Here is a 21,055-nt window from a genome sequence, read left to right on the forward strand (position 1 = left end):
GAAGATGACGATTGATTGATTGATTATGACTGGCGCTCTGACCTCAATCTGAACCACCGAACCCATGCTTAAAGAAAACCAGAGAGTTGGGAGGACTCAGATGCACCGCTGGTCCGGACTCCCCAGGTTTGTGCGTAGCCTAACCATAATTTCACCATTGTCGATGGTCACAGAGTTTGGCTAAACACCGGAAGTTACGCTTCACCGGTGAATACGTCACACCTTCAGTTAGCGCGAAATCCGACACTGCCGCGGAATACCATCCACTTCAGCAGCTTACAACATAACCAACTAACTAGCTGAATTTGTAAAAAATTCGCCGAAGACAGTCTAAACGACGCAAACAATAATCGATTGCTTTCGCAAAGGTATATTTTAAAAGTTACTGTAGCACTAGCTTTCTAACTTAGCGACTGATAAACACGCTAACAGCCTAGGCCATTGCTGTGGATTTGGACCGCACGTTGATAACTGAGTAATAGTTGAATGACTTTACACTGATCAGCCAAAACATTAAAACCACTGACAGGTAAGTGAATAACATTGATTATCTTACAATGGCACCTGTCAAGAGGTGGGATATATTAGACGGCAAGTGAACAGTCAGTTCTCTAAGTTGATGAGCTGGAAGCAGGAAAAATGACCAAGCGTAAGAATCTGAGTGACTGACTTGAGCCAAATTATGATGGCTGGACGACTGGGTAAGAGCATCTCCAAAACGGCAAGTCTTGTGGGGTGTCCCTGGTATGTAGTGGTCAGTACCTACCAAGTGGTTCAAGGACGGACAACCGGTGAACCGGCAACAGGGTCATGGGCGCGCAAGGCTCAGTGATGCGCGTGGGGAGCGAAGGCTAGTCTATCAGGTCAGATACCACAGAAGAGCCACTGTAGCTCATATTGCTGAAAAAGCTAATGCTGGCTATGATAGACAGATGTCAGAACATAGTGCAGCGCAGTCTTCTGCGTATGGGGCTGCATAGCTGCAGACCGGTCAGAGTGCCTATGATGACCCCTGTCCACGTCCGAAAGCGCCTACAATGGGCACGTGAGCATCAGAACTGGGCCATGGATCTGTAGAAAAAGGTGAGTGACCTGGTCTGACGGATCATGTTTAATTTTACATTATGTGGACAGCCGGGTGCGTGTGCGTCGTTCACCTGGGGAAGAAATGGCACAAGAATGCACAGGGGGGGAAAGGCAAGGCCGGCGGAGGCAGTGTGATGCTCTGGGCAATGTTCTGCTGGGAAATCCTGGGTCCTGGCATTCATGTGGATGTTACTTTGAGACGTGCCACCTACCTAAACATTGTTGCTGACCAGGTACACCCCTTCACGGCAACGGTATTCCCTGATGGCGGTGGCCTCTGTCAGCAGGATAACGCGCCCTTCCACACTGCAAAAAAATGTTCAGGAATGGTTTTAGGAACAAGTTGTTGCCGTAGCCTCCAAATTCCCCAGATCTCAAACCGATCGAGCATCTGTGGGATGTGCTGGGAAAACAGGTCCGATCCAGGAAGCCCCCCCCCCCCCCCCCTACACTTCACAGTTTACAGGACTTAAAGGATCTGCTACTCTTGGTGCTAGATACCAGAGGACACCTTCAGAGGTCTTGTGGAGTTCATGCCTCGACGGGTCAGAGCTGTTTTGGCGGCACGAGGGGAACCTTCACAATATTAGGCAGGTGGCTTTAATGGTTTGGCTGATCGCTGTGTATTGATGCATCTATGTTAGCGGGGGTGAGAGTGCCACCATATTTTTACTGTATATTAATATTAGCTTGCTGACTCAGCGGTTGACTTTGAATCACATTGAATGAGTTGTCAGTCTTTGAACATGCACTGCACCACAACGATTAAACTATTAAATTAGTTAGTGGTGCCATTGTATATGAATTAACAAGAACCAAACGCATCATGCCCTGGCTGGCAATTGAATCGTAGTTGCCCATCACTCGATATGCGTGTTGCTAATGTCCAACTTGGTGTTACAGTTTTGAATGCATACAACATGCAAGCTTAGTGAGGTTAGGTTCGGTGTTTTACGCACTCTTTCACTCAGTCTCAATTTCATATGGACAGGAAGAATGAGACTCCTACCTGTCCTGATTAACAAGTCATTCTTATGAATGTTGTTTCATTGATATCAGTCTCCAGTAAGAATTTGTTTCTGTTTTATTTACATATCCAGTGTCCACAAGCCAGTTAATATCTGAGTTTGAAGTTCACAAACGAACATCTGATGCCTTCGATATATATGAATTTGAGTGACACTGGAATACTGGAGCTTTTACATAGGAGTTTTGTTTTTTAGTGATACAAACCTTAACAGTTGCATGTCAGACATTTTTTCTACGTCCTTGGTAAGTCACACAAGACAGTCTGGCCATTGTCCAAAAAAATAAAAATCATTCATTTGAAACAGAGATACTCCATCCATCAACTCCGACAACTTTCTCACGTTTTCAGATCTGTAGTGTCCAAAGTTCATATATTGTTCTTTTAGATGATCTGTATTGTTTGGTAGCTTTGCAAGTTTAATGTTATTGTGTGTACATGCATCTTAATCTATTGGCCAAAAAGACTTTAAAATTTTGATCATTGCCTGGCAGTAACTCAGTTCATCTGCTGTACAGCGCCTTTTTCATCCGGAAGGAGACCCAGTCACACTTGCACAAAACCAATATAACATTTAGTTCTTTCGTTGATGTTTCTATCAGTTTACAAATCAAAGGACATTAATCTCTGTCTCGGCTTAACTTTTGCTGTCACTGGCAATCATTGATGTTGATGTTGTCCAGCTTTTTAATGCTGTTTTTGATGTGGTAATAGTCAATAATGGTATTGTATGAGGAAGTCGGGAGTTGCAGAGATGTGTGTAGGAGTGGTGCAGGATATGTATGAGGGAAGTGTGACAATGGTGAGGTATGCGGTTGAAATGGCAGATGGGTTCAAGGTGGAGGTAGGATTACATCAAGGATCGGCTCTGAACCCTTTCTTGTTTGCAGTGGTGATGGACAGGTTGACGGATGAGCTCAGGCAGGAGTCTCCGTGGACTACGATGTTTGCGGATGACATTGTGATCTGTAGTGAAAGTAGGCTGCAGGTTGAGGAGAGCCTGGAGAGGTGGAGGTATACACTGGAGAGAAGAGGAATGAAAGTTAGTAGGTGGAATGGTGAGGATGCAAGGAGTAGAGGTGATGAAGGCGTATGAGTTTAAATACTTGGGGTCAGCTGTCCAAAGTAACAGGGAGTGCAGAAGAGAGGTGAAGAAGAGAGTGCAGGCAGGGTGGAGAAGAGTGTCAGGAGTGATTTGTGACAGAAGGGTACCAGCAAGAGTTAAAGGGAAGGTTTACAAGATTGTCGTGAGACCAGCTATGTTATATGCTTTGGAGACAGCGGCACTGATGAAAAGACAGGAGGTGGAGGTGACAGAATTGAAGATGCTAAGATATTCATTGGGAGTGACGAAGAAGGACAGGATTAGGAACGATTATATTAGAGGGACAGCTCAGGTTGGACGGTTTGGAGTTTGAAGATTGAGATGGCTTGGACATGTGTGGGGGAGAGATGCTGGGCATATTGGGAGAAGGATGCTGAATATGGAGCTGCCAGGGAAGAGGAAAAGTAGGAGGCCAAAGAGGAGGTTTATGGATGTGGTGAGAGAGGACATGCAGGTGGCTGGTGTGACAGAGGAAGATGCAGAGGACAGGAAGAAATGGAAACTGATGATCCGGTGTGGCGACCCTTAACGGGAGCAGCAGAAAGTAGTAGTAGTAATAGTCAATAGTGTTTTTTTGTTTGCTGTTAATCTATGTGGTTGGCATATAACAAATTTTGACAAAGTATTTCATTAAACCTGTCATCTTGTTTGCTGGGACTACAAAGATGGCTTCAGTTCAACTGTAGGGTGACAATATTAATTGGTTATGTAGTGTTAGAAAGCAGGTATTTAAAACCACTTAGCCTATGTCTTTTACATTTCTGATAAGTATGAGTTAAAATCTGGTTAAACACATACTGTGCATGTTTGATAAAATCATGATTTTGATATATATGTATACAATCACCGGGTAACCAACACTAGCATTGCTCTGTCTTTTCTGTTAGTATACTGGGGCTGTAGTAAATGAGGTTATAATAAATACTAATATTGGGCATGGAAACAGACAATGGTAATATTTGCGTGGTTCCTAATGGCATGACCACATTAAGCATCTAACTGGTTTACATGTTTTTACTTTATTTTGGTCTCTCTCTTACCCTTTCTCTTACCCTTTCTATCTTGAACACTCACAGGGAAGTGTCAAATAAAAAGCAAGCATGTCAAAGATAGACAAGATGAGCATCCTTGGGGTGAGGAGTTTTGGGATCGAGGACAAAGACAAACAGATCATCTCTTTCTTCAGCCCACTGACTGTCCTAGTAGGACCCAATGGAGCAGGGAAAACGGTACCGACAACACCCATCTCTGTCACAAAAATTTGACTAATTCCCATTATTTACACTACCGTTCAAAAGTTTGGGATCACCCAAACAATTTTGTGTTTTCCATGAAAAGTCACACTTATTCACCACCATATGTTGTGAAATGAATAGAAAATAGAGTCAAGACATTGACAAGGTTAGAAATAATGATTTGTATTTGAAATAAGATTTTTTTTACATCAAACTTTGCTTTCGTCAAAGAATCCTCCATTTGCAGCAATTACAGCATTGCAGACCTTTGGCATTCTAGCTGTTAATTTGTTGAGGTAATCTGGAGAAATTGCACCCCACGCTTCCAGAAGCAGCTCCCACAAGTTGGATTGGTTGGATGGGCACTTCTTGCGTACCATACGGTCAAGCTGCTCCCACAACAGCTCAATGGGGTTCAGATCTGGTGACTGCGCTGGCCACTCCATTACCGATAGAATACCAGCTGCCTGCTTCTGCTCTAAATAGTTCTTGCACAATTTGGAGGTGTGTTTAGGGTCATTGTCCTGTTGTAGGATGAAATTGGCTCCAATCAAGCGCTGTCCACTGGGTATGGCATGGCGTTGCAAAATGGAGTGATAGCCTTCCTTATTCAGAATCCCTTTTACCCTGTACAAATCTCCCACCTTACCAGCACCAAAGCAACCCCAGACCATCACATTACCTCCACCATGCTTAACAGATGGCGTCAGGCATTCTTCCAGCATCTTTTCATTTGTTCTGCGTCTCACAAACGTTCTTCTTTGTGATCCAAACACCTCAAACTTGGATTCATCCGTCCACAACACTTTTTTCCAGTCTTCCTCTGTCCAATGTCTGTGTTCTTTTGCCCATCTTAATCTTTTTCTTTTATTGGTCAGTCTCAGATATGGCTTTTTCTTTGCCACTCTGCCCTGAAGCCCAGAATCCCGCAGCCGCCTCTTCACTGCAGATGTTGACACTGGTGTTTTGCGGGTACTATTTAATGAAGATGCCAGTTGGGGACCTGTGAGGCGTCTGTTTCTCAAACTAGAGACTCTAATGTACTTATCTTCTTGCTCAGTTGTGCAACGCGGCCTCCCACTTCTTTTTCTACTCTGGTTAGAGCCTGTTTGTGCTGTCCTCTGAAGGGAGTAGTACACACCGGTGTAGGAAATCTTCAATTTCTTAGCAATTTCTCGCATGGAATAGCCTTCATTTCTAAGAACAAGAATAGACTGTCGAGTTTCAGATGAAAGTTCTCTTTTTCTGGCCATTTTGAGCGTTTAATTGACCCCACAAATGTGATGCTCATCACATGATTGCACAAGGGTTTTCTAATCATCAATTAGCCTTCTGAGCCAATGAGCAAACACATTGTACCATTAGAACACTGGAGTGATAGTTGCTTGAAATGGGCCTCTATACACCTATGTAGATATTGCACCAAAAACCAGACATTTGCAGCTAGAATAGTCATTTACCACATTAGCAATGTATAGAGTGTATTTCTTTAAAGTTAAGACTAGTTTAAAGTTATCTTCATTGAACAGTACAGTGCTTTTCCTTCAAAAATATGGACATTTCAATGTGATCCCAAACTTTTGAACGGTAGTGTATGTTGTCTGATTAAACCAGGAATGGAAGCAAGAGCAGTTCGGTGAATGTTCTTTCACAATGTTTGTGATTTTTTTTTAATGTGCTGCAAATTACAACATGTATCTCTTTAAAGTTAAACATAAGTAGTCTGCATAGCATCAGCCTACTCCAAATGGTCTGTAGGCTTGAGGCCCTGCTATTGTACATTGTTTCGTGATGGCGGTGATGTTTTGTGTTAATCCTTACCCAGGAAATTTAACGCTTGTTCTTGTTGCTTCCAGACCATCATTGAGTGCTTAAAGTATGCGACATCAGGGGAGCTTCCCCCTGGAGCCAAAGGAGGTGCTTTTGTTCACGATCCAAAGGTGAGATCAACCTCTTTTAAAGTAGTCATTACCCCTATTCAGAATGGAGTAGTTTCCATTGACATCTGAGATATAATAAATGACACAGGACATCTGTCTTTTCATATACCCATTTGGATTGTAATGGAATTGCTGTAGTTTCTCCTAAGTACTACAGAAGTAGGAATAGCTAGTCTTCAGATGCGTCATGTAACAGCTTGTGTCTAAACATGATCGCAAACATGTCAAAAAGAAAGCTAAAGTTCAGCGCTGGAGAAAAGATGAGATGTTAATTTGAATTTCTGTTTTGAGTGAACCCAAATTCCAACACCATTTTCAAAATTCCGTATAGGGTAGTATCGAGCTCTAGCCACATTTTAGGAGAATTGAAATGAATAATAAAAAATAGGCATACGGTACCTGATGGTGGTCAAAAAGTTTTGATAAGAAAACTCCATATAGAATAGGTCCCACTGTGGACAGCATTAAATTTCTCAGAGTACCCCTGAGTTTGACAGAAAGAACAGCAGGTAATTTGCTCTGTAAATTTCACCAAGGGAGGTGCATGAAAATCACAGACTATGCCGATTGAGACAGGATTAAAATCACTGGATATGTCTGTGTGATACATGAAAAAACTCTCCCCCGCCCTGAGAAACTACCTGCGTCCAAATAGGACTATTGTGGGTAGAGTTATATTGCTTTCATACCAAACTAAAAACCTGGACTTTTACTGGGTTTGGGAGAGAGTTGGGTAGCTCTAGAACAGCTAAGCACAGCCCGACCCATTGTGTTTGTGTTATTTGATTTAATGTTTTAAGAAGATAATCAGAATGTAAATAAACCAAAATTTAAAAGAGTTAGGAGCAGTGCTCCTATCGGGAAAACAGTCTTTTATCTGAAATTCAAGTGATAACTTCCATTTAGATTATCTTGCAAGGCAGCTGGATTTGCGAGATGCCAGGCTTCAAGATATGCGCTTGTGGCTAAACCGCAGTGGTTTGGACCAATCAGCATCCTATGAGGAATTATCGGCAGCTATGGGCGTGGTTTAGGTATGACGACAGCGAGAAGAGACTATTTGTTCGATAACAAAAATGGCAGCTTCTAAAGAGGTTAGCATAGATGCTGCTATAGCATCAGTTATATCAGAACTAGAGAGTATATCTTAATTGAAAGAAGAGCAAAGAACGGGACTGACGGCTTTCCTCAATGGAATAGCTTTTTATGCTCTTCTCCCGCTCTTGCTTCGGCAAGAGTGTGATTTGATCTGATTGATTGAAGTTAGCCTGTGATAGACAGTGATAGACAGATGGTTTAGCCAATCACCTGCCAAGGATTTTTTTTTGGAAGTGTCTGCCCTTTTGGAAACAGTTTCCAAGGACGACTTCTTAGATGGTTATGTGTAACAATGCATCTTGTGCGCCAGTTTACCATTTAGAAGTCCCGCTGCCATTCTACACCAAATGGAGCTCGATCAACCTCTAAAGGCTACTTTTATCCTGCCTTTCCTGATCTCATATCAGGACAAAGAGAGCAATTTAAGAGCTGCTACAGGAGAGCAGCTACAGTTGATAACACAAATACAGACAATGCATTTAAAGCACAGATTTAATGACAGATGAAAACAACGCAAATTTGAGACTAGATTTGATTGAGCCAAAGACAAAACTTGAGGGAGGTTTTATCATAATAGCTTGGTCATGTGTCTTCTGTTACACATTACATGTACACACATTTTTAGTAAAATTAATGGTTGCAAACGTGAACTCATTTTTTTAAGATTCACTGCTGTATGCTGTAGTAAGATGACTAATCATTATCACAACAACGTCCCTCCCTCTTTAAACCTGATGTCACCTGCATTATTCTTCTTCATTTAACGGCTATGGTAAAGATGTAAACAGTATGAACCAAAGCCTTTTTTTCTGGTTAAGTCCCAACAGATGATCATCATTAAAATGAGTAACAATTATGATGAAAAAAATACTAATTCACTGATGTTAAACAAAGGGAATGTCCACACTGAAGTTTGATGATACAAAAATATTCTTAGACAAGCTATTGTCTTAAATATCCCAGTAATTGAAAGGATCAAAAAGAACATATATTTTCATGTAAATCAGGATAATACATTAAAGTCCCCTTCCAGTCATGTTTTAAGACATAAAATGCCCTGCTTGATATAACAAATTGTCTGATGTGTTTTTTTTCAGCAAAATAAGTTAAAATATCTTGTTAAAATCCTGAAAATCACATCTATTCCTCCCTCATTAAAATATCCAGAATCTGTGATTATGCAAATTATCTCTGCCCTCAATTCAATCCCCCCCCCCCCCCCCACCTGCCACTTGCCTGCAGTGGCTATCCCTGCTCACCGTCGACTCTGCTCAGCAATCACAGTGACCTCAGCTTGTTTTCTATTTTGCTTACTACTCTACGCTACATAATGGCAAATAGTATTAAAGGAGTAATTCAGCCATACATGTTCGAACCGGAAACTGATTCTGAAGAAGAAGAGCACATTAGACGGGGTCGTTGTGGCTTGTGAGCACCAGTGGGGAGGAGGAGTCGAGTTGGTGTGATTTGGATGTCTTTATCCTCCCTGCTGAACCACCGGTTCGCTCTCTTGGGCCAGCACGGCAAGCGGAGCTTCACCAGCATCGCCACACCTGGCGGAGGTGCATATATCAGACGACCGAGAGAGATGGCAGGCTGGCGCAGATGGAGAAAGAGATGGAGGGAGAGCCGGAGCTGACCGATGCCGTGGGAGATTTTTGGGCCATGGGCACAGGATCGATCGGGGGGGAGAAACACAGAGAGCAGAGGAGCGATACTAGCACATTGAAACACAGAGAGCAGAGGAGAGATACTAGTGCAACCATAAATAAGAGTAACGAGTAGCCTACTGGTACACGACAAACAATGCCATTTCTCCCACTAGGCTTGACTGTATTTTGACTATCCTGACTGTCGTGAACTTGAATGTATATTGCTTAGAAGTTACAAGTGAGTTGATTAAATGTTATTTTGTTATTGCCAATCCTTCCAGACCCCTGACCTTGAATAAAAATCAGATGTGGACCTTTGAGTAATAAGTTTGAGAACCATTGATATAAATGATTAAACTATATTCTTCATATAATAGTAAAAGAGAGAAGTACTTGAATTTATTGAATTTGTGCCATGTGACCACAGGATGTACACGAGACTGACGTGCGAGCGCAGATCAGGCTGGTCTTCACAGATGTCAATGGGGAGAAAGTGGCCATTCAGCGCTCTATGTCCTGCACTCAGAAGGCAAAGAATTATTCCTTCAAATCCTTAGAGGGGGTCATCACCAGGGTTAGGTAGGTTCATTGACTCCTGTCCTTTCTCACTGTCTAAATTTTCATCATTATTTTGACAACTGCTGTGAAAATGGTGGAAATTACACTTGTCATGCAATGGGTGCTTCGCTCCATTGTGTATGTAGTTTCAAAGTCTTGATTTGAAGCAACCATGCATTTACAAATACGATATTAATTTTCAGTGACTTGTTTTTGGATTGGGTATGTAAATCCTTTGATCACAAAAACCTCCCATTTCCTTTTCTATTTAACACTACATCTCTTATAAATTGATATAAGTTAAAATTGAAGTTGACCCTATGCCTCTGCAACCTTACTCTGTCTCTCAAGAAATGGTGAAAAAGTGAGTCTGTCATCTAAGTGTGGCGAGCTGGATCGGGAGATGATTTCTGGACTGGGTGTTTCCAAGCCAGTGTTGAACAACGTCATCTTCTGCCACCAGGAAGAGTCCAATTGGCCGCTCAGCGAAGGCAGAGCGCTTAAAGAGAAGTTTGACTCCATCTTTGCTGCTACAAAGTAAGTTCCTTCACCTTTAACCTATGTCTGGCCTTCCTTATTTGTTTTTCCTTTTCTTTAGTTTTGTTTGTTTCTTTTTATGTAATGCCATCTTTATCAAGTTTTTAATGTCTTTGTCTTCCACAAGGAAGACAGAAATTAGGTTAAAGTACTACAGAAAACTTTTGCAACACGTGGAAAACAGATACAACATGTTTTTGCTGGAATAGCCATCATCAGAGTTACAGAATACAAGATACAGTGTAAATACATTTCAAATCTTTGTAGACGCCATGTCAGTTCAAACACACTGATGATTTCATCTTATTAGATTAACTGGTTTTGTAGGATGGGGGTGGCATTTTTGAATAGTGGTTAGAACTGTTGACCCACAGCAAGCAGGTATATGGGTTTTGCATGTTGTCATGGGTTTCCTCAGATTCCTCAGGATTCCTCCCACAGGCAAAGGGCATTAGATGAATTGGAGACTGAATTTTCCATAGATATGAACATATGAATAGTGTGTGAATGATTTTATACTCTTGTATCTACCTTGTTGATAGACTAGCAACCTATCCATAGTGTCCCCCTTCCTTCTGCCAAATGCCTTGCTCCTCTTCCCCACTACCTTAAGTTTGTGCATGTGAGTCATTTTAAGATGAAGATCTGTTGTACTGGAATTAGACATGGGCTACTTAAGAAAATGAACAGTGAGATTACTTTTATCATCACTTAATCTGCCTCTCATAGGTATATCAAGGCCCTGGAGACAATGCGGCAGCTGCGCCTGAAGCAGGGCCACACAGTCAGAGAGTGTCAGGTAGAGCTTCGCTACCTGAGTCAGATCAAGGAAAAGTCTCAACAGATCAAAGACTTACTGGCCACCAAAGAGTCTCAGCTGGTTGCCTCCAAAGACAGCGTCCAGCAGATAGAGAGCCAGATCGAGCCACTCGAGGTGGGTAAGGGAATGTGTGTTTTCTGTGTGTATGTGCGTGTGTGTGTGTGTGTGTGTGTGTGTGTGTGTGTGTGTGTGTGTGTTGTGTGTGCAGAGGTGTAGTGGGAGAGGGGGACACGGGGGATCACCGTTCCCCCACCTCTTCCGGCATGGTTTTATTTTCATTTAATTTTTCTTACACTTTTTACATTTTTTTTGAATTTTAATATTAAAACTATGTTAATACCAATAGTAACAATAATTGCACACATCAAGAAAACCTCTCGAATGATGTCGTCTTTGTCATAAAAAAGTCAAATCCCCCCCCCCCCAAAAAAAGATGTTACAGGATGATCGTCATCAAGCTGTGACACTGCAATCTACAATTCTGCATAGACATTCGAAAACCAATATTGCTGCCGCTCTCTCCTAAAACACAAAAGTGTGGTTTAAAACGGCTAGTCGCCAGAACAAAAAATAGATATTTTTTTCCCGTAAGGATGTCGATAGCGAAGCTCAAGGAAAAACAGCATCTGTTCAGCAGTCTGAAGTTCAAACAGCCAGCACCACCAACAGTCCAGCAACCCCCTCCCCCTTACAATAGAACAGGGTAATACTTAATAACACTGTTGATTATGTGAACCAGACTTTTTTTAACAGGCCATAAACAAGGGAAAAGGGATTCTTTCTGCTTCCCTTTTATAGCTGGCTGTTAAAATATAACATTGTTGTAAAGCTAGCTGTAAAGGTCAGCTGACATCAAAAAATGGCCATGTGACAAGATTGTGGAGGTAACATGACCTCCACTGATATCTGCAATGGCCAAACTCTCTCTTTTGAGGGCTCTGGCTCTATGGAAGAAATGCTGTGTTACCAGCCTGGTTAGCAATTTGGGTTCTTCTGTTCTGCAACAGGTCACACAGCCTCTTCTTCTTGGGTGCAGTAGATGCAGATCCATCATCTTCTGCCACAGCTCTGTTACAGTCCCCACCTCCGTCACTGTTGCCTCCTTCCTCTCTCATCTCCATCATCTCCCTTAAAAGCTGGTCCTTAGTATCATCCATGACCACTGCATCCTCGATGTTGCCCCTATACCTTGGATTGAGGAAGGTGGCCGCCACCTTTTTGCCGCAAGTCTGACAAATCGCCTCCTCCAAGTTATTGGGCTCTCCTTTTTCATTTGGCTTAAAACCAAAATGTGCCCACAGTGTTGGTGTGGTAGTGGGCGTAGTGGCTTTGCAACTATGTCCATGATGTTAATGTGAATAGATGCTCATCGAAATGCAGCTGTTGAATATTAGGGAATAAGCGTCTCAAGATACACAGTTTGTTGGTGCTAATTCACTACTCATGTTCAATTAAACCATTGCAGAAGGGGCGCAACAAGATGACATGATTAAAAGAGCATCAGTCAAACAACAAACGGTGGAAAACGACGTGGAAATAGTGATGGAAATATGACATTTCTGTTTCATCCAGCTGTTTTTATACAAATGAATGGAAACGATTCTAACAATTATGCAAAATGATCGCGGTCAGGTCAAATAATCGTGATCAGGCGATTATCTAATAATCGTGACAGCCCTAGCTGGCATTGCTGTCGAAGGGTCACGTGAACTCACCTCTCAATGGTTTTAATATTTTTGCTGATTGGTGTGTCAATGTTTTTGTCTGTGTGCATCATGAAAACTATGGTGTTGTGTACAAGTCTGACTTTTGTGTGTTTATTTTCTTTCATTGTTCAGAATCGACAGATGGACATTGACGACAAACTTGGTAAGGTGCTGAGGTTGGACAATGATATCAAAGCTCTGGACAGCAGGAAGAAACAAATGGAGGAGGATAACCGTGAGCTGGAGCAAACAATGGAACAGGTGCATATGGAGAGCGATGTAGACTATGAAGACATTATTCCTGCGCAATATGGCAGAAAATGTTATAACTATAAAAACTCACATTCAACACGTAAAAAACATTTTTAAACAAGGTTTATTTTCAATTTTCAAAACACCCACGACTACAACCCCTCCCCACAGACCCATACACATACCTCACCACACTCTCACCCCGCCTTGAATGCCACCGGAAATAACATGAATTAAATTAAGCCATAACAAAAACTAACAATTAAACAAGTAATAAGCATAAATTAAATGAACAAAAGAAAAGGAAAAAATTAACTAAAAAAATCAGTAAATAAAAAGCAAAAGAGAAAAGGAGCATAGAAGACAAAAGGTTGAGAACTAGATTGCAAGCCCTTCAACCCCAGCCACCAACTGAGCATCTAATTCCTCCACAGAGTCTAAAAAGGGCTTCCATGTCAAGTGAAATTTGGATATAGAGCCTCTCATGGGCTATCTATCTTTTCAAATTTCAATGACTGCATAACCTCTGCAACTCCAATGTACAAAAGTCAGAGGGGAAGCCTCCCTCCATTTGAACAGTATCAATCTCCTAGCTAATATAGTGGTGTAGGCCAACAGATTTGTCTGAGGAGCATTTAAATGTACACCAACTGGAACAACCCCAAAGATGGCACTCAGGAGAAGGTTCAAGTGGGAAACATAAAACGGCGGCCAAGGCCTCAAAGATGAAATGCGATTAGGTTGAAGGTTGTTCTTCTAAACCACAGGGCCACCCTTCCAGTCTCCTTAGTGGTCCTTGCCCCATCTATTGATCCACAGTACTGTGTGTATATCAGGTATTTCAGGGTTCCGATGAGCAGCTCCAGGAGATGTATCAGAACCACCAGTGGACTGTAAAGGAAAAGGAGAGGAAGCTAACTGAAAGCCAGAGGGAGTTGGACCGTGCCAGCCGTGAGTGTCAGAGACTCAATCGGCTCAAATCCGATCTCCTGGTAGAGCAAGGTATGAATAAGGATGCACGCATGCATGCACACATACAGACAAGGACACACACAGACACACTTCCACACACATGCATACAGACAAACATATGTATGCACACGCACACACACACACACACACACACACACATACACACACACACACAGACACACAAACACACACACACACACTGTTACACATGTAACAAGACTAGGTCAAAACCAAATATATGGCTGGACCATACATGGCAGTCTGGACATCAGTCTGCATCCGGACTGAATGACAAGTCAATCCGGACCCAGCCCATAACACGTGTTATGAATACAATCTACTACTACTACTACTTTCGGCTGCTCCCGTTAGGGGTCGCCACAGCGGATCATCCGTTATGTGTTATGAATACAATACGTTAGGAAATGTAATGTTTCCTACTTTGTATGTATTTGCTGCTGAGTTCACCCATTAACGTTACAGTGGAGAATTTGCTTTTATTGCACTTACAATAACGTAATGAGTGAAGTTGTCATCAACTTGGTTAACTTTATCCTCACTTGACCTGGTTTAGTTGGCTCACCTCTGCTCCGTTTATATATATATATGGGTGTGTGTGTGTGTGTGTGTGTGTGTGGGTGGGAGGGGGCTGAGTGTCTCCGGCTGGCAATCGCACTTTATGTGCTTAGTTTCCAGTAACTTACTGCAGGCAAACAATGCCATTTCTCCCACTAGGGTCGATTGTATTTTGACTAATTTTACTGTCTTGAACCTGAATGTTGCTTAAAAGTTACAAGTGAGTTGATTAAATGTTGTTTTGTTATCGCCAATCATTCTGGACCTCTGACCTTGAATAAAAGATGTGGACCTTTGAGTAATAAGTTTGAGAACCCCTGGTGTATGGACAGTGTTTGAAATTGTGGCCAGTTTGTTACAGGGATAGTCAGTAGTAGAGTCTATATTGTGAATTCCTGGATATTAAAAGTTTATCTGCAATTTTCTGTAGTGGTCCCAGTAATATTTTTTTTAAAATGTACCGAAGTAGCATATCACATGACACGGTTAAGCTACGTTCCAGAACAATACTTTACACTCATATCTTGGGATGTTTGATTTGAAAGAGAACTTGATTTAATTGTAAGTATACCTATTTTAATTATCTGTTAACTCCCCCTCTTTCATCTGTTTCTTTCTGTGGATGTTTTTTGTTTTTCTAAGACTCTGTATTGACAAGCGAATTCACAAAGAATGGATCGTACCCGCTGATAGCACCATTAATTGCACGTCACTTGCAACCGCTATCTGCCCCGTCTCAAGCTCCGTTTCATAAACGATATTGCACAAATGATATACAGCGCAAATACGCCCACATGTTTTGCAGCTGGGTGCAATTTGCCCTTGTTTTGCGTCTGATTGCAATTATCCATTTGGCAAAGTATAAATGGTGGCTTTACACCAAGAACACAGTAGGCTGGTTTGATGTCACCAAGTATAGCAAGAATTGTTAGACCTGGCAACCTGCGTCTGCGAATGATTTCAGTCTCAGTTAAATCAAAAAGTGATGTTCACGGGGATCACCGGTTTGAATCCCTGTGTTGTCTCCAGGCATCCCTGCAGACACAATTGGCCGTGTCTGCGGGTGGGAAGCTGGATGTGGGTATGTGTCCTGGTCGCTACACTAGCACCTCCTCTGGTCGGTTGGGATGCCTGTTCGAGGGGGAATTGGGGGGAATAGCGTAATCCTCCCATGCACTATGTCCCCCTGGTGAAACTCCTCACTGTCAGGTGAAAAGAAGCGGCTGGGAACTCCACATGTATCGGACGAGGCATGTGGTAGTCTGCAGCCCTCCCCGGCAGAGGGGGACAGAGGGGGTGGAGCAGCTACTGAGGTGGCTCAGAGAGTGGGGGATTGGCTAGGTACAATTGGGGAGGAAAAAAAGGGGGTGGTGGTACACAGCTCTGTTGAAGGTAGGGGAAATAGAACAAGGAGGTCAACTGGATGATAAGGTGGGCCCTGCTATCTACATGGGTCACAAGATAAGCATCCCCAGTGGAAAGGAAATGGACTTCATGTGTCAGATTAGATCTGGCCCAAAAAGGAAAGCTTATACAGCTCTCATCAGAAGCCACTCCCTGCAGCTCTCCGACAGCCCGTTGGTGGCTAAAGTCCTTGCTGACGTAAAGAATGGCTGCGCTCCCATCTGGGTGATGAATCTTTCCCAACATGCAGTCACTATAAGATCCAGCTCTCACCTGGAAGAAGTTTTTCTTATCCAGAAGTGTGATGATCATTCAGGAGCTCCAGAGGACCAACCTTGACATCAGGTTGGCTGTCAACAATCTGCTGAGTCGGGATGATGAAGACGGAGATGATGGCGATGACACTGCCAGCATGTGCGACCTGCCTGGAGAGACCTGATGTCCCTGTTGGATGCAGTTATCCACTCAGCCCATCCCAGTGTCATTATTGACAATAAATAACAGTAAATGACAATAAATTGTTCCTGATTCCTGATTATTGATGCTGATGCTGTTTTCTGAGGACATGAGGTATTTCGGTTACCCCTCTTTCAGAAGGTCCTCACGGTTTCGTCTAGGATCTTCCAGAGAATATGATTCAGAGCTGTTGCTAGAGCGTGAGTCAGTGTTGGGGTTACGTGAACGGTGGTTGCTGGATGGGGCCTTGTTTGACATGGAGCGAGGCTCGACCAGCCTAGAGGGAGAACCCAGCTTGGACAAGAAGAGCATCCCAGTGCAGAGCCCAGTCTCCCAAGGAGAAGAGCTCCAGTGGTGGCTTGACGAGGATGGTGTTACGTTTGTGAGCATTGGGGCCTTGTTCTCAGAGCTGGTGGCTGTCAGCTCTAAAGGAGAGCTATACCAGTGGAAGTGGAGTGAATCTGAACCCTACAGAAATGCAAAGAATCCTTCAACTCATCACCCCTGTGTATCCTTCCTGGGCCTAAGCAACGAGAAGATCACCCTGTTCAGTGTTTCCCACAGGTCTGAAATATACTTGTGGTGGTAGCTGGCGGAAAGGGCTGGCATTACCTGCCATCAAAAAAATGGTCTACATGTGACAAACAACAAATACGTGTGACCTTTAACACAATATTTTGACACAATACTTTGCTGCGTGCTGCGCAGTGGTCAAGTTACGTGTGCTGAATACACTCTTTGAGTCTTGTAGCTACGAACGCAGCATAGTTGCAGCTTTCTTTCACAGAATTCAAAGCTACTACCAAGCTCAGAGAACAATTACACAATAAGGAGAAAGAAGTTGCTTTACCTGTCCATGCTTGTAAAATATCTGTGTCTGCCTCTTCTAACAACGCAATACCAGAGAACATCTCTCTCTGTGTTTCTCTGCACAGCATGTGCAATTGTCAGTAGACCCTTTTCACGATAGCAGAGCGAACAGGTATGGGAGGGGTAGAGCAAGGGGATATTGTTCGCTAGTTAATCGATCGTGGATGGCGTCATTCTTTCGGAGGAATGAAAAAATAAAAATAAAATAAAATGCTAAAATTGGTCGCCAAATATACTTTGGCGGCCATTAATGTTGCTGGGCGGCCCGCCCAAGTAAAATCTATGTTTGGGAAACACTGCTGTTGTACGCCAACAGCATTAGAGCAACTGTAGCCACAGAACCCAACAAAGTGGCAACTTGGGTGGATGACACACTGAGCACAGTGGCCTCCAAGCTGGAGCACAGTGCCCAGACCTTCCCTGAGTTGCAGGGGGAGCGCACTGTGTCACTGCATTGTTGTGCTCTCTACAACTGTGCACAGGTAGAGAGTAGCCTCTACTGGTTGGGTGTTGTGCCTTTTAGTCAACGTAAAAAGATGTTGGAAAAGGCTAGAGCCAAGAACAAGAAACCAAAGTCCAGCGCTGGCATGTCCTCAATACCTAACATAACTATAGGAACACAGGTGTGCTTGAGGAATAACCCCCTCTACCATGATGGTGCGATGGCCTTTTCTGACAGTGCTTGAATTTCCAAGGTCGGCGTCCTACTGGAGTGTGTCTGGAACATGAACGACAGCTGCAGGTTCCAGCTGCGGTCACCAGAGAGCCTCAGAAACATAGACAAGACCACTAAGACACAGGAAATAAAAATGGAGAGCAAGCCAGAACTGGTGAAGAACGAGACGAGCCCCCTGCCTCCCCAGCGTCTACCTGTAGCAATACCTCTTCCATCGCTAGCAGTGCCTCACTGCCCTGCCAGCACCAAAAAGGTAGGAGAAGGTGAATGAGGAGCAGTGGCCTCTCAGGAAGGTGGTGTTTGTTGAAGATATTAAAAATGTAACCCAGAATTCTTTCTCTCTTCGCCCTTCTAGTCTGTAGGGATCTCTCCTGCATGCCCTGGTTAAGATTAGTGTCTGCGTTGTGTTAAGGGTAGGTGTGTCTTGTGGGAGAGAAATGGAGCCAGGTTCTCTTACTGCAGTAGAAACTTATATTTCCTCGACGTCGGAACCAGGCAGTCATCACAGGTACGGAACCTTGCAAGATAATACAATATGTCTGAAAGTACGGTGTCCCGCACAGGACTTTAATACGTTTTGCCAGATATAAATAAAACAAAACAAGGCAAGAGCATCACCCAGTGGAGAACTCTGGACAGCTGCCCAACATATGTATATTACCTAATTTAAATATGTGCAAATAGCACCGGAGCACCGAGATGCTATTTGCTTGGCAGCGCAGTTAGGGGTGCATTTCGGCCTTTGTGGGTGCTTTGAGAATTACTTCTTCTTTTTTTTGTGTTATTTGTGCAGGTTTAGCAGCCGCAACAGCTGCACAATCCTTTTGTGAATTCGCCAGTCATTGTTTTGTCAGAGTGATTGTTATTTGAGTGCTTTAACTGTTCACTGTCCCTCATGCCTCTCGGCACTTGGCTGGCCAATTGTGTAACTTCAGTGACGTTGTTGGTCACCTGATCCAGTCGCTCAATCGTATCAAATGTGATCACTCAGTCAGTTAGTCAGGGACATTTGTATTTGTAGGGCTGGCCCGCCGGCCGGTCCAGCCAAAAATGCACTTACTTGTGTGTCCACACTCCTGTAGACACACGCACATATTTTCCAGCGAAATGAGTTTCTAAAAATCCTTCTTCTTCTCTCCAGGTCGTCTCCAGCTGGAGGCTGATCGCCACATTGAGAATACCAAGAACCGTGATGCTGAGGTGAGAGATGGGTGGGGGTGAAGCGTAATAGATATCAGTCAGTTCAGTAGTAGTATAGAGTAGTGCTGCATGATTAATCTAATCGCAGTCCCGATGTCAGCCTGTGCAATTATATACCCGCAAAAAGCTGCAGTTTAATTAAATAATAAAATGTGCGTGTGAACGTCTGTGTGCAGTGTGCATATCTATGCCCATAGTTAAGAGATGACCAATCAGTCTCTGTTTAGGCAGTGAAGCATGTGCAGTCTATGGTCACATGACTATCCAGTGTGCTGTGTGCAGACCATATAGAAGGAAAAAATGGATACTGATGACAACGAGCAGGTTAATGCTGATGAACTGGTGGCAAAAAAAAAAAAACACGACCTCTGTTATATGGTGACATTTTGGATTCAAGCTCAGCGATACTGAGCAGAAAGAGATACTGTGTAAAACATGTAAAATGAAAGTCTCTACATATGGTGGCAACACGACAAATTTTGCATTATTTGTATATGCATAAATTTGTTTATTATATCGCAATCGCAATATTGTCCACAATAATCGCAGTATGAGTTTTTCACCAAATTGTGCAGCACTAATATAGAGTATACAATCTTTAAAACTCATTGTATGACATCATACTTTGTCATGCAGTTTGGATTGTCATGTGTACATATATATCTTTCACTCTCTCTCTCTCTCCTGCTCTCTCTCTTGCTCTTTCTCTGCGTCTCTGAGTGCATGCTGGGAGCAGAAGACGGTGAGAGTGAGTGTGCATTTCAGCATGAGCGCATTTTCTATCTTTATCTTTCGTTGTTCTTTTTTTGGAATTGTGTTTTGGTGGATATGTTGTCATGGAGATGTTTTTGATTCCGGAGCAGTTTCGACTGGCCTGGCTGAGTCATGCAGACTTGTGGGGTTGGAGAAGCTCACACGCATGGAGTTAAACTCTGTCTGATTTTCAATTGCTCTGTGGAAGGTTGTGTTTTCGCGATTGGTGAAATTGTCGATTATGACAGTGTAATGTCTGCATCTAGAATGAATACTGGAGTCGTTATTTTTCTGGATAGTGTTGATAAAGTTAACATGGTTGTTGAGCAAGGTGTGGTGATCCAAGACACCTTTGTTCAGGTGGTGCTGTTGGTTAATTCAGCCAAAAAGATAATTTTGTCCAAAGTCCCTCCATTCATTAGCAATGAAATGTTGCGGAGAGAACTTGTGAGACACGGACAATTAATGTCCCCTATAAAAATGATTCCTCTGAGCTTTATATCTCTGCATTTAAAACATGTTTCCTTCAGAAGGCAGGTCTTTAAGATTGTGACGAACAATACTGAGGAGTTGAATTTGATGTTGAAGTTCAGAGTAGATGGTTTTGACTACACTGTTTATGTATCGTCGGAGAAAATGAAATGTTTTAGCTGTGGAATGGAGGGTCCCCTCATCCGTTCTTGTCCAGAGAAACCAACTACTGAGTCAAGTGGTGGTGAGACTGCAGCACAGAGCCCTGAGCAAACTGGGACTGCAGCACCAAGCTCAAAACAGGAAAAAACAGCAGGGAAAAAACCAGTGAAGCTAAGTTTCAGGCTGCTGGTTCAGGTGCTGCTGATCCAGGTCCTACACATAAAGATGCTGTTGTAGAGGTTATTGAAAAGTGTCACACTGATAGTATTAACTGTGATGCAGTGGACTCAGACTGAAACAAAGGAAGCAGAATGTTCTCTGGAGGAGGAACGTGAGATGTTGATAAAGACTCTTCTAATGACAAGGATAAGAAGAGGAAACCTGATGATGTGTTTCGAAACCTGATGATGTGTTTCAGTCTTCTAGTAAAGTCATAAAGGTTTCTCATCAGAGTAGCTGTCTGCAGTCAGTTGAAAGCGAAGGTGATGAGGAGAGTGAT

The 21,055-nt window shown here is 43.0% G+C and overlaps 1 protein-coding gene across 1 annotated transcript in view; it reads left to right on the top strand.

The window, feature by feature from the left end:
* The first annotated feature begins 251 nt into the window (after nucleotides 1–251).
* Nucleotides 252–21,055, top strand: part of rad50 (RAD50 homolog, double strand break repair protein) — a 102,347-nt gene continuing 81,543 nt past the window's right edge. The window contains exons 1-9 of the mRNA XM_056284937.1: nucleotides 252–368; nucleotides 4,295–4,447; nucleotides 6,310–6,393; nucleotides 9,571–9,722; nucleotides 10,053–10,238; nucleotides 10,968–11,172; nucleotides 12,897–13,025; nucleotides 13,853–14,018; nucleotides 19,112–19,170. Coding sequence (XP_056140912.1) covers nucleotides 4,319–4,447; nucleotides 6,310–6,393; nucleotides 9,571–9,722; nucleotides 10,053–10,238; nucleotides 10,968–11,172; nucleotides 12,897–13,025; nucleotides 13,853–14,018; nucleotides 19,112–19,170 — 1,110 coding nt within the window. The 5' untranslated portion in view covers nucleotides 252–368; nucleotides 4,295–4,318. The remainder of the gene's footprint in view (nucleotides 369–4,294; nucleotides 4,448–6,309; nucleotides 6,394–9,570; nucleotides 9,723–10,052; nucleotides 10,239–10,967; nucleotides 11,173–12,896; nucleotides 13,026–13,852; nucleotides 14,019–19,111; nucleotides 19,171–21,055) is intronic.

This window comes from Lampris incognitus, chromosome 8, assembly GCF_029633865.1.
Source record: "Lampris incognitus isolate fLamInc1 chromosome 8, fLamInc1.hap2, whole genome shotgun sequence".
Lineage (NCBI taxonomy): Eukaryota > Metazoa > Chordata > Actinopteri > Lampriformes > Lampridae > Lampris > Lampris incognitus.